Source organism: Micropterus salmoides, unplaced genomic scaffold, assembly GCF_014851395.1.
Source record: "Micropterus salmoides isolate LMB-PRFRI ecotype aquatic unplaced genomic scaffold, ASM1485139v1 Ms_hic_scaffold_19, whole genome shotgun sequence".
NCBI lineage: Eukaryota > Metazoa > Chordata > Actinopteri > Centrarchiformes > Centrarchidae > Micropterus > Micropterus salmoides.
In genome coordinates, this window is record NW_024041039.1 from 19,038,660 (window position 1) to 19,050,699 (window position 12,040).

At 37.9% G+C, this 12,040-nt stretch overlaps 2 protein-coding genes across 3 annotated transcripts; one reads left to right on the forward strand and one right to left on the reverse strand.

Moving 5' to 3' along the window:
• Positions 1-4,945, forward strand: cipca (CLOCK-interacting pacemaker a). Of its 2 annotated transcripts, none has more exons than XM_038729148.1 (4): positions 1-139; positions 1,146-1,262; positions 1,715-1,878; positions 2,425-4,945. In XM_038729148.1, the coding sequence occupies exons 2-4, from the start codon at positions 1,157-1,159 to the stop codon at positions 3,205-3,207; spliced, it is 1,053 nt and encodes a 350-aa protein (XP_038585076.1). In that variant the 5' UTR covers positions 1-139; positions 1,146-1,156; the 3' UTR covers positions 3,208-4,945. The 2 variants fall into 2 exon arrangements, with proteins under 2 accessions (XP_038585076.1, XP_038585077.1); XM_038729149.1 differs by having other exon boundaries at positions 21-139; positions 1,149-1,262.
• A 112-nt stretch (positions 4,946-5,057) lies between these two features.
• zdhhc22 (zinc finger DHHC-type palmitoyltransferase 22) lies at positions 5,058-8,223 on the reverse strand. The gene is made up of 3 exons (XM_038729150.1): positions 8,087-8,223; positions 6,333-6,890; positions 5,058-6,252 (listed from the first exon to the last, which is right to left on the reverse strand). Exons 2-3 carry the CDS (start codon positions 6,886-6,888, stop codon positions 5,975-5,977), a joined length of 834 nt encoding a protein of 277 aa, XP_038585078.1. The 5' UTR covers positions 6,889-6,890; positions 8,087-8,223; the 3' UTR covers positions 5,058-5,974.
• Between the last annotated feature and the right edge of the window lie 3,817 nt (positions 8,224-12,040).

Genomic DNA, 12,040 nt, shown 5'->3' on the forward strand with positions numbered 1-12,040 from the left:
AATAATGCCAGCTGCTGTAAAAGCTAAAAGAAGAAGTAGAGGAAGCAAGACCAGAGTCGAGTAACTTACTACTGTAGGGAAAGTGTAACCTTGGATGTCACTCTAAACGGATGTTTGTTTCCAAGCAAAGGGCGTATTGGTAAGGTTTGCAAAAACTATCAGCCAATTAGCTTATAAATAGCAAATAGTCCCATGATGGGCTGGTGGCCAAGGTGCAGCTACGGTGGCTAGCTAGCGTCACGTAGCTAACGTTAACAGAGCTAAGTTAACAGCAGCAGTGCAGGGCAGCAAACCGTAATAATAATAATAATAATAAACTAAGATTTTGTTAATTGCAGTAAAGTATTAGTCTAAACAAGTTAGCCAATGTATGCCAAATATTGGCAAGTTAACTGTCGCTTACAGTAACGTAATGTTGACAAAGCTGTGTGTGTAAACAACAACAATACTAACGTTAGCTGTAACGTTATTAAGAAGTTATAGCCTAATTATTGGAAAGTTAAGACTCACAGCTTATGATATGTACAGTTTGCCTTGATGTCTTTTTTCCCATTAACGTTACAATACTGTGTGCAGAAAGCATTTCTTACAATATTAGCTCTGTAATCAGACTGGCAGTGTGGGGGGTGACAGGCCCCATATTAAAACGTCAAGCTCAGTTCAATAAATGGGCACAACTTTTATAACAATTTAATCTAATATTCCGTAGTTAAGTGTTATGACGTGGTAAACGTACAGTCCAACACAATAATATCCTGTTTTGTAGAGGTGTGCATAAGCTTTTCTGTGGCGAGGTCGACAAAATTTTAGAGCTCAATGATGTTTAGTACAATAAAGACTTAAAACGGACTGCACACTTGAGTCATTAAATAAACAGTTTAAAGTAGCACTCTATAGCAGGGCTATTGTGTCAACTTGCATTACATGAAACCGTTGTAAATGATTTTCTGGCCCTGGGTGTGGAGAGTAGACTGATCAGGGAGATGGTACTGTCCTACTGACCCATCAGCACTAAGTTACTTGTCGATAAAATTGTGTAAGCAAAAATAAATAGGTGTCACATTGTGGAAAAATGTCAAATTCAAATTCTAACTGCATTGATCTTGTTCAGTCACCTTTCAACTCTTGACTCTCTATTTTTCCAGAAGAGATAAGCATGAGCAGTTTTAGTAGACCCGGCAGACACAGGACACCACCATTCACCAGGGCAACACACATTGGAGTGTCCAAGTCTGACCTGGAGAGAGATTCAGGCTTCTCAGGTTTGATTTAATTATGTTGCTCTACAGCTATACATCTTTAAGTCTGTTATTATCCCAAATGTACCTTTTTATTTTGACACTGTAGTGTCGCCTGTGTGACGAGTGTTGTGAATTGGGTGTACCTCCATATAATTAGCATTTCCATGATTAGAAATTTGTCATAAACAAGTTCAACCCTAATCAAATCTAGAGATCTAGGTCACATTTTCTATGTAGGCTATCCTCTATTGGGTCAATATTTATTTACACTCTGAAGGCTGACCTGGATTTGGTTTTACCCTCCTCATCAGGTTGATGGTATCTATTTCCAGACGCTCTGGAGACGCTTATCTACATCTGCCACTGTTTTTATTGTACTAATGTTCTGCCTCAGGAACTGTATACAATAGGAAAGTAAATATGTTGCTTTTTTCAACATGATGAGACTCATATGCTTGTTCTGCCCTCCTCAGATGCCAGTTCTGAGTACTTCAGCACAGTCGATCTGACTGACTCTGAAGATGCAGGAAGGAATAGGTCGATAGTTGGCGAGTCGATAGCCGGCCAGGACTTGACTGGAGGCTCATATGCTGGACTGTCTCCAATGATCATCATGAATAACTTTGTCTTAAAGCAGGTAAAGTACAACAATGTATGCCGGCCTCTGCCTAGCACTGTTTATTTAATTTCTCTCGCTTTTTTGACTCTTAACTCTTGTTTTACACTATTAAGCCTGAAATTTCTGTCTTTTTCCTCTGAAATTTGATTGAAACCAGGGAAAGCAGTTTCTAGTGTGAAACATAGCTAAAGCCTCAGCTTAACAGTTGCATCACAGCAACATACATCTTCCTTAAATCTGCTCTGTCACTGTGTTGTTAGCCGAAAGGGCTTATACAGATTTTTCTCTCAATTTATTAGAGATGGTTTACAAGCTGAGCTACCGGCTGACATTCCCTACATTTCTTTGTTTGGTGCACTAATTTTATATATATTGTCAATTAAGTGTTAAATTACATTTGGCTGAAAAATCTTCATGTACATTTTAGCTTTTTAGTAGTTGTAATTCTGTTTTTTTTAATAGAAAATACTTACTGTACTTATTGTACTTATATCGCACTGTTTATACTGTATTATAGTTTTTTTTTCGGATATAGTGTGATATTAAAATTTTTCTTTTCTCTAGCCACCCCTGATGGCTCAAGCAGAAAAACAGTGGGGCTTTCCTTCATCTTTAGAAGTGATGCCTCAATCACAGGTTGTTCTTCTTCAACCCATGGTATCAAATGGTAGCAGCAGCTCTGACAATATCCGACAATCAAAAAGCTACATGCCCATCCTCAAGTCATACCCCAGAATTGCCCCACACCCTGCAGAAGCACCCACTAAGAGGACGGGATCGTCCAGGGCGAGAGTTAGTTCAACGTTGGGATATAACCAGCAACAGAAGAGGCACCACCAAGGCCTAAAGCTTTACAGCTCCCCCAGCCCGCAGCCAGCACCTCCGACTCTCAAACCCATCTCCAACTTTGCAGCAGCAGACAACCAGTCACAAACAGCAGAAAGTCAGGCGCAACTCAGTGACAAGTCTCTCTCCTCGCTGGCAGGGACCACCTCTCTGCCCCCCTACACAGATAAATTCAGGATAGAGATTGACAGCGACAGGATGCATGCTGACCAATACCAGGACTCCTTCTCAATTGACAATAACAAATTGAAACGTTTCAGCAATACCTACAACATTCTCAATAAATCTGGCTTGCTGGGGATCACGTTGCGCACAAAGCAGCTGATCAAGGAGAATAAACGCACCCAAGGCCAGCTGCAGCAGCTTCAGGAGCAAACGGCCCTGCTGCTGGAGGCTCTGAGCAGCGGAGACCCGCAGCTCTGGACTAAACTGCAGCTCTCTCTGCAGCACACAGACAAGGAGCAATGGGGAGCTAAAGCTCCTCAGAGAGTCCTGGCATAATGTATTCAGTGGACATGACCAGCAGTTCTCAATCAGAGGTTCACAAGATGATTTATTAAATGTGAAATCATATCTCAAATCTTAACAATAAACACTTTCACAGCATCTGGCATCTTAACTTAACAAACTAAAACTTCTAACTAACCTAAACCATATACTTTCACACTTCTGTCAGGAGGTTGCTATACAGATCATCTTAAATTTGCACGCTGCAGAGCCAGAAACATTCAGAACTGCTGGTCAAATATGAAGTTGACACCTACACACCTACTAATACCAAGTTGAGAAGCAAGCTTACATTTCAAACCCTCGCCTATAATGAATTTTCTTGTCTCTCCTCCTTCAAAATGTCAAGTATCACTTGTAACAGGGCTATGGATTCTATATGTTGAAATCCTGAATCCATAATAGCCATGCCTTACTGCACATGTGAGGACACATGGGTTTAATTCCTTACACATGCCTTGAATGTGATTACTGTAGAGGAAATATAAGCATCATTTTTACTTTTTAAATCAAGTAGGAAACATGGTGTGGATACCTCTGGCCTGTGTTTCAGTTTTCTTCTTCGCAGAGAAGGGCCTTGAATCAATAGGGCACTCTCTTGTCTCTTTTTTAAAACATTTTCTTTGTTTTTAAATTGGATGGTAAATGAAAATGAATGAGCCCATGCCTCCTTAGTGAGCAAATGTACGTACTAAACGCTTGTATTCTCAAACAACAGCTGGATAGCACACAGTGAATTCAGAAGGCTGGCAAAACCATTACCATTGTTTTCTGTTTGTTTTATATTTGTGCTGCTTGGTGTCAGTATTATTTATTTTTAATTATGTTTCTCACCGAGACTAAAGCTGTGTGAATAATATAATCAAACTAAGCACATTATGATGAGGTTTCCAGTTCACTGGCAAAGCAAGCGCCTTTTTTCAAAAGATACCTTAAAGAACTGCGTAGGAATTTGCAAAGGTTTCAACTGTAGCAAGTGAAGTGCTGTAGCCATGCATTTTTCTCTCGACTTTGCATATGTTGCTGCCATGTTCATTCCTGCTGCTTAAGCTCAGTGTGATGTGTTATTAATTGAAACTCCAAGGCAAAGAAATGACAGCTAAATGGCTTCTTTTAGTTTGATATTACGGACTCTTGCACTTTAGTTATACGATTACTGACAACATTTCTAGACAAATGTTACGACATGTATCCCTAAGTGAGCACTCTGTGTTGATAAAACATTGAGAGTATAAATGTACCTGGATGCCAGTGCCTTCTTTGAATATGTTTGTACTTCAGATCAATTATTGAGCAGCGTAGATTGTGAGCTTCATGTGGAAGAAAGTTGAATGTACTACTCCAAAGAATTAATATTCTTCTCTGAATCGAAAAACAAACCGTGCCCTGGTTAGGTAATACATCCAGAGTTGCAGTAGAAAGAATAGCATGAAGACAAGTCATAAATGGTTCAGTTTTAATGTTAAGTTGAGGATAACTGTTAACTGTATTTATTTTTAACAATGCACTACTGTTGCAATATTTTCTAATTGTGATTAATTAATTGTAAAACTAAGAAATAATCGAGTCAGTCTTGAGGTTTTAAGAGTGCAAAAGGAGGGGTACAAAATGTATTTAAAGATTGCTTTTCAGAGATTGCTTTTTTTCTGTAATTGTGAAAAGTGCTTTGTATTGTTACTTTAGCAGGTCACTGACTAATAATGAACTCTCATAAAACTCTGTTTGAAGACCATTTCCTCTCAGTCATTTATTTTATTTTATAGCTCAGTGTGTAGTTTAAAAACAAATTATGGCTGCTTGTTGTGATTTGAATACTTTTATTGGTATAACAGGAATAGACAAAATAGCTTTAAAAAGTATATTTATTGAAATCCAAAACATCTCTGTCATGATGTTGAATATGTCAGTGGTTGTAGCCACAGCATACCAGTGAAAAGTCATTATTATTATTATTATACATAGGGCCCTATCATTAGCATTGTGGTGAGTCCCTCATCTTGGGGGTCATTTGTAAGCACAAGTTTATGGCACATTGTGAATAATACCCTGGATAATAATATGGTAATCATCTTCACATTCCCCCCATCCATTCTTATAAAGGAGCATATTACTGCGCCTCCATCAAATTGTGAGTCACATTCATTTGAATAGAAAACATCAGGCTCAACATGTAACAAGTTATTGTCAGAACAATGTTTTCAAGCCTGGCAGTTTAATAATAACACTGACTGTAGATTCCTTGTCTGCTAGCCCTTATTGTTACAAAAAAGAACTTAAGTTTCCTGAATGTCACATTGTAGCATCCTACAAGGAAGTGTGGAAGAACAACACACTTGATTGGTAATCTCGGAGCTCCGCATGTTGCAGGCATTCAAACCAATAGCATAAAATAAAAACGCAAAACTGTGAATGCATGCACTTATGCCAAGCCATCTTTCTATTTTGATGTAAGCATGTAGCATGTGAGTGTAAAACTGCTGGATGTCCCAAACAACAAACTTATTACTCTTATATTGCCTTGTCAAAAGCTACTTACTTAAGGGATACACTTACACTATTCACTTATTAAAAGGTTTCACACAGATATATGGCTCCTGTCCTTAAAGGAATGTGTGCTAACAGCTAACTATTTCATGGACTACTTCAAAGGTCATAAAGCATCCATTTAGTATTTCAAATCAATCACCATATGGATCCCAAGACAGCATTTTCTACAACTTGTGACCTATTTGGAGCTATTGATATGACTTGTGATTATCACTCAGTCTTGTTTATGTGCATCTGTGTCTTCAGGACACATCTCCACTGTCTGCACAGGCAGGATAAGGCCAAGGATCCAGCGAGTACCAAAAACATCCTTAAGGTTGGTTCTCCAGGGGCTGCGGTTCTCCACGAGCTGCCCCCTCTGCATCTGACACCAGGTCTGTCCCCGGGCCACCAGCAGCACCTGCTGGCAGCAGAAGCCTGCACAGACCAGGCCGATGCCCAGCCACACATAGAGCATCAGCACCAGGAACAACTGCAAGCCTGAGATTGTTCCTGTCGGGAGACATTAACAAGGACACATTTAACTACTAAGTCAACGTGTCTTGAATACACGGTTTAATTAAACAACTCACCCATGAAGAAGTAGCCAGTGGAGAGGGGGAGAAGAGTCAAGAAGGTCAGCGGGTTCTCAAAGGAGATGGAGTACTCCACTGTTAAAAAGGCAACACCAAGAACCAAGGAGTACAAACAAGTGCATGATGTATAGATGCAGAACATGAGGAAGTAGCGCATGTTTTTGTTGCCAATGCAGTTTCCAGTGAAAAAGCAGTGGTGATCCCTCTTGAGAATGACCTTCTTACACAGTTTGCAGAAGTGGCGGCCGTTTAGGAGGTAATGTGCGTCCACTTTGTCCGAGCAGTGTGGCGAACACACCGGCACCACAGTCTCGTTGGCGCTTTCAGCCGGATACTTGATAGTCATTATGTAATTCCCCAGTGCGTTGAACATCAAGAAAAGGAAAACCACTGTGTGAAGAGTTGCAGACCCCCTCAGCGATGTGTCCGGGTTTGGGAAGATCGTCGGGATGAAGAAGCAGAAGTGCAAAATGAAGGTGACTGCTGTAGCCATGAAGAAGTATGCAGGCGCTACAGCATTGAGAAGTCTCAGTTTTAACATCCTGGTGAACATATCTGAGTGAGAGTGAAGACACAGAGAGCAGAGTATAATCAAAAACCTTTTGACAGCTGCTGGAGACTCTGGGAAATGATTATGTGACAGCAGTTTGCCATGAAATAAATGTCCTTTCGAGAGGTTTACAATGGAAAATGTTAAAATTTATTCGGTCTTGTCTAGGTCAACAAAAGATTTAATTAACCCAGACTGACCGTGATGTCATTAAAATAAGCAATCATCATTAACATTAATACTAATATTTCAGAACATATAGTATCACCTAATAGCAAATAATTTCAAAATGTTGTATATTGTATGTATATTTTGATATACTGTATCCTCTTTTTATTATGGCTCTTATAAGTTACTTTCAGATGCAAATAATATTAATTCCTTTGCACTATTTGTGTTTATCTACAACTGACAAAAAAATTGTTTATAGACATTTTTTTGTAATATATATATTCACACATACATCATTTTTTTAACCTACTTAAATGTAGTTAGTAGTTCTATGTTCATTTTAACCAATATTTATTGTCCTAGTTTAGCTTTTTGTTTTTCTATCTTCCTGTAAATTGTTCTGTGTACACTGAGAGCAACTTAAAACCAGAGTAAAATTCCTTGTGTGTGTACACATTTCAGTGCCAAAAAAGCTGACTTTGAAATAAGATTAGATGAAAAAACACAACCAAGGATATGATTTGGTTTAAGGACTATTAATATTAAGATTCTTGGTGAAAGTAACACACCTCCTATTAGGCAAGATAGATCATAACGAGAGTGTGATCTCATTTAATAAAGAGGATGTACGTCTGCTGCTGCTGAGGAAAACTAATTTCTCTGCAAAGTAGGGTCTGGGGACTCTCAGGGGCCATTGAGAATACCAGGAATATCTCACCCTTTTCATTGTGATCTCCTAACTTACTGCATGAACAGATGTCCAAACCACAGAGAATCAGACCAAAGCAGGAAGGAGCTCCCACAGACTAAATTTCAAATGGGTCGTTATGCTCTTAAGTGAAAATCTCTATCAACGAATGCCCTAGATGACAGAAAGAATTAACATCCCAATCAAGGACTATCGCAGTTTCCTCTCCTGTTTTCTTCAGGAAACTGATTACACCGATGGCCTCAATCATTCAATTCCCATGACGACGCAATTAAAACAATTATCTTGTAAATCCATCGTCATCGTGTCCAGGCTGCCTACCTGCAGATGTAAGAGAGCGGAGGAGCTGTCCTTTCAGCACACCGGAGCCTCGGCTCAGTGCTCAGCACGTTCATTCAAACGCACGGAATGTGTTGTTGCAATATCGACGTCGACTTTCATTATTGGGGTGTCTGTTCCTTTGTCTACCGCCGCCTGTTGGTCTGGATGCGTCTGTTTCCCCCTGTGTTTTTAAAAAAAATTATTTTTACTTTTCCTTCCTTTACATGTGTTGAATAATTTACTCACCTTTAGGCAGACCGCATCCACATAGATAGGCTATATGAACATAAATTGACGTTTTTAAAATCGAATTAATTTTTCTGTCACAGCGTTTCGCTTAGGCTATTGTTTTTGTCTTATATTTGAAATACTCTTAACTTTTATATTGACCTCTAATAGCACGTGTAGAGTTTTTACAATATTTTGAACATTAATGAAATTTGATTGTTTACAGTGAAGGATGAGGTGGTATTCAGATAATTTATTCAAGTAAAATAGCACTGTAACACTGTAAAAGGACCTCATTACAAGTAAAAGTGTCACTTAAGTAAATTTGAAGAGCACACGTTTTCTGACCTTTATGGTAAATACATTGTAAATACATTGAAATGGGCCCAGGTCTTTCTTAAGACAAGTGTTGCAGTATGAAAGTCTTACCTGAAGAGAGGCTATGAAATCTTAATTGTAGGCGATGCGAGCATACCACATAGGCTATGGAACAGGCTACAATACAATTTATCAAATTGCATCGGATTTGGTGATCAGCGCGAGGATACACACATGACTTCGTCTGGTTTTCAAAAAAGGTGTTAGAACAAAGTATATATGCTACCACCACATAATTGCCTAATTGGATTATATTCACAGGAAGTAAGCTACTTGCACCAGTACCGTGAACTACTTCAACTATGTAGTTTGAGAGAACAAACTACAAGTTTTTGTCTTTAACTTCCATAAGTAGTTAGTTAGCAGATTCAAATTGTTAATATAAAAAAATATATATATATATTTTTTAAAATATATATATATATTTTTTTAATTATTATTATTTATTTTTAAAAAATATATATTTTATATATATATAATAAATGATTACACTTTTATAGATTTTTTAAAAATATATTATGAGGCAAATACTTTGGTACTGGTTTCGAATGCAGGACTTTTACTTGTCACAGTATTTTTACACTGTGGTATTGCTACTTTTACTTAAGTAAAAGATCTGAATACTTCCTCCACCACCGCACAAATCTCAAACTTCATCAGTAGGTCTTTTGTTCTTGTGTACACAAGAGTGTTTTCTAGTGATATAAGTCTTAGCCCACAGTGAGCATATAAGGCCATCAAATTCAGAAGTGGAGTGTCTATCAGCCACCAGATATGGAACATTGGGACTGTGGTCCCCAAACTGGGAGAGTGACTCCTGCAAAGGAACAACACCCGAGGTATCTGTCCAGAAGACTGCAGTCCCAAGACCAGCTAAAATACATTGCAGAACCCTCAGACTTGAAGGCCTCTAGCAGAGGACCTGTTAGAGGTGGTGAACAACAGACCATATAGTTTTATGTTTTCATAAAGTCTCAATTATATAAGAATTTCTTTCTAAACACAATTGTGTTGTTTTTAAACAGGAATTCCGAATAAGTTCACAATACTCAATATTTGTGGAAACTAATAACCTAAAACTTTTTAAGTAGTGGTAATAATATTTGAGTAAACCTCAACTTAAATACTTAAATTTTTTTAAATCTTTAATTTCTGCCTACTAATTTACATTGATTTACTGTTGCTTATTAAAATTAAATTCCTGTAATTCTTTACTCAACAAAACGTAATTGTGCACAACTTATACTCTACTCAAAAAAATGTGGAAGCTCACTCAACAAAATTACTACTAGTCAACTTAAGATTTACAAAATACCCATTTTCAGATAGTAGTCCTCAACAATACGAATACAACTCCATTATTACAATTCAAGTTCTCTACTTTAAACATCTCCTGCCATTTCTACATTTCACAGATACAAAATAAGGCAAATCTTATTTTGATGCTTGATCTGCTTAATTTGACTGCTTGATCAGATAATTAACCAGAAACAATTATGATAATCAATTTGTTTTCATTCTTTTTTACAGAGTCTTAATGAGATTTTTTGGTGTTAAGTGATACTTTAATCTCTTGAGCAAAGTCCTTTGAGCTAAATAAAATTTAATTTTACTACTTACTTTATTGTATTTTGTGGAAAAAGTGACTATGCATAATTTTTTTCTATCAGTAGCACTTTTACTTAAATAATATAAAAGGGAGCTTTAAATGCAGAGTAAATAAATAAATTTAAATGGAATCATAAGCAAATAAAGATAGCTAATAAATATTGTTTAAAATAATTCCCACACTATGCAAATTGTTAAGTCAGGTAGATGAGGTAATGGAACAAATAAAAAAGAACACTGATCTTTGTTTTGAATATCCCTCACTGTAAGCTTGTAGTAAACATACTGAGCATATAGACAGACAGTTCAGAAGTTTGTACATTTAGCTGACGCTTTAATCTGTGTCAGAGATTGTATGCCTCTGGAGCAACTAGGGGTTAAGTGTCCTGCTCACGGACACACTGGTGGACATGTTACAGGGGGGAATTGAACCCAGGTCTCTCACATCAAAGGCATGTGTCTTATCCACTGCTCCATCACCACCCCCAGAGAAACAGAAAAATCCATCCACAGCCACCTTTCACTTGGGTTGAAGCGGACCGCATTAGGAGCTTCAGTGTCCACATTGAGGAGGGTCAGCAATGTCTGGTTCATCATCGCACTGCAAAAAACAATCCAATTATGAGGCTTATTATAAAAACAGCTAGCCCTGTATGCTCATCGGAGCCCCCTACACACTTAAAAGCCTCCTCGACCCCCCCAAGCCTGTCTTGATACAATATTCACATGCCAAAATGTTAAGAGTTACTGGTGGCTATTATGTTTCCTTCTGTCTATACTGACTCTATAATGCTTTCTCTATCTGATTCGTCTGTAAAAGAATGAGGACAAAATTCTAAAGTTCATTAGAAACAGTTATGTTTTTAGAAGTTAGTCTTTGTGTGTTTACTTGCTGAGCTGCAGCAGTGGAATACTTCTTTCCAACAGTAAACCTACACAATGACCTAACAACAATATCCATTTATTTTTTTAACTAGACTGCTTAAGCCTCATTTAGCTTCAATTAAACTTAGCCACCTAAGATCCTGTGTCCTCATATGGGGCCTTTAGGTTTTGGGATCCCTGCACCGTGTATTTCATTCTGCTTAACTTACACCTATTGTCTTCATTAATGTTGCGGTTGCCTGTGCCCTATGCCTATGAAGGGGATGCTTAAAATCATTCAATCAATCATCAGTCATTCCCCAATCAGAAGGCCTGGATGATTGGAGAGCTCTATCCAGAGCCAAAAAAGCTGCTTTTCAGTTGGGTGATAAAGAAGCTTATATCACCCCCAGAGCGAGACTGAAAGCTGGCATCAGGGAGGCAAAGCGGAGACATCAGCAGAGACTGGAGAGAGACCTCAACACCAACAACACCAAAGATATGTGACAGGCCATCAAAAACATCCCCGGCTACAAAAGCAGGAGCTCCCCAATCATGTGAGGCCACATTACAAGATGAACCTAACACTTTTTATGCTCGCTTTGATCTCCTCAACAAGCAGTCAGCTGTAAAGTCAGTAACACTTTATTTTAAGGTGCTTGTAATAGGAAGTAATTAACAGTTAATAAGACACTTATAAGACCTTATAGGATGCTTATAAACATAAATAAGTCAATGTAAGTGTTAATTAAAGCATAATTAACACATTTATTATTGCTTATAAGACAATTAGAGGCTCTTATTAGAAACATGTTAACAAGTTATATATACCTCATGAACCTTCATAAGATGTTCATTAACATTAATGACACTTAA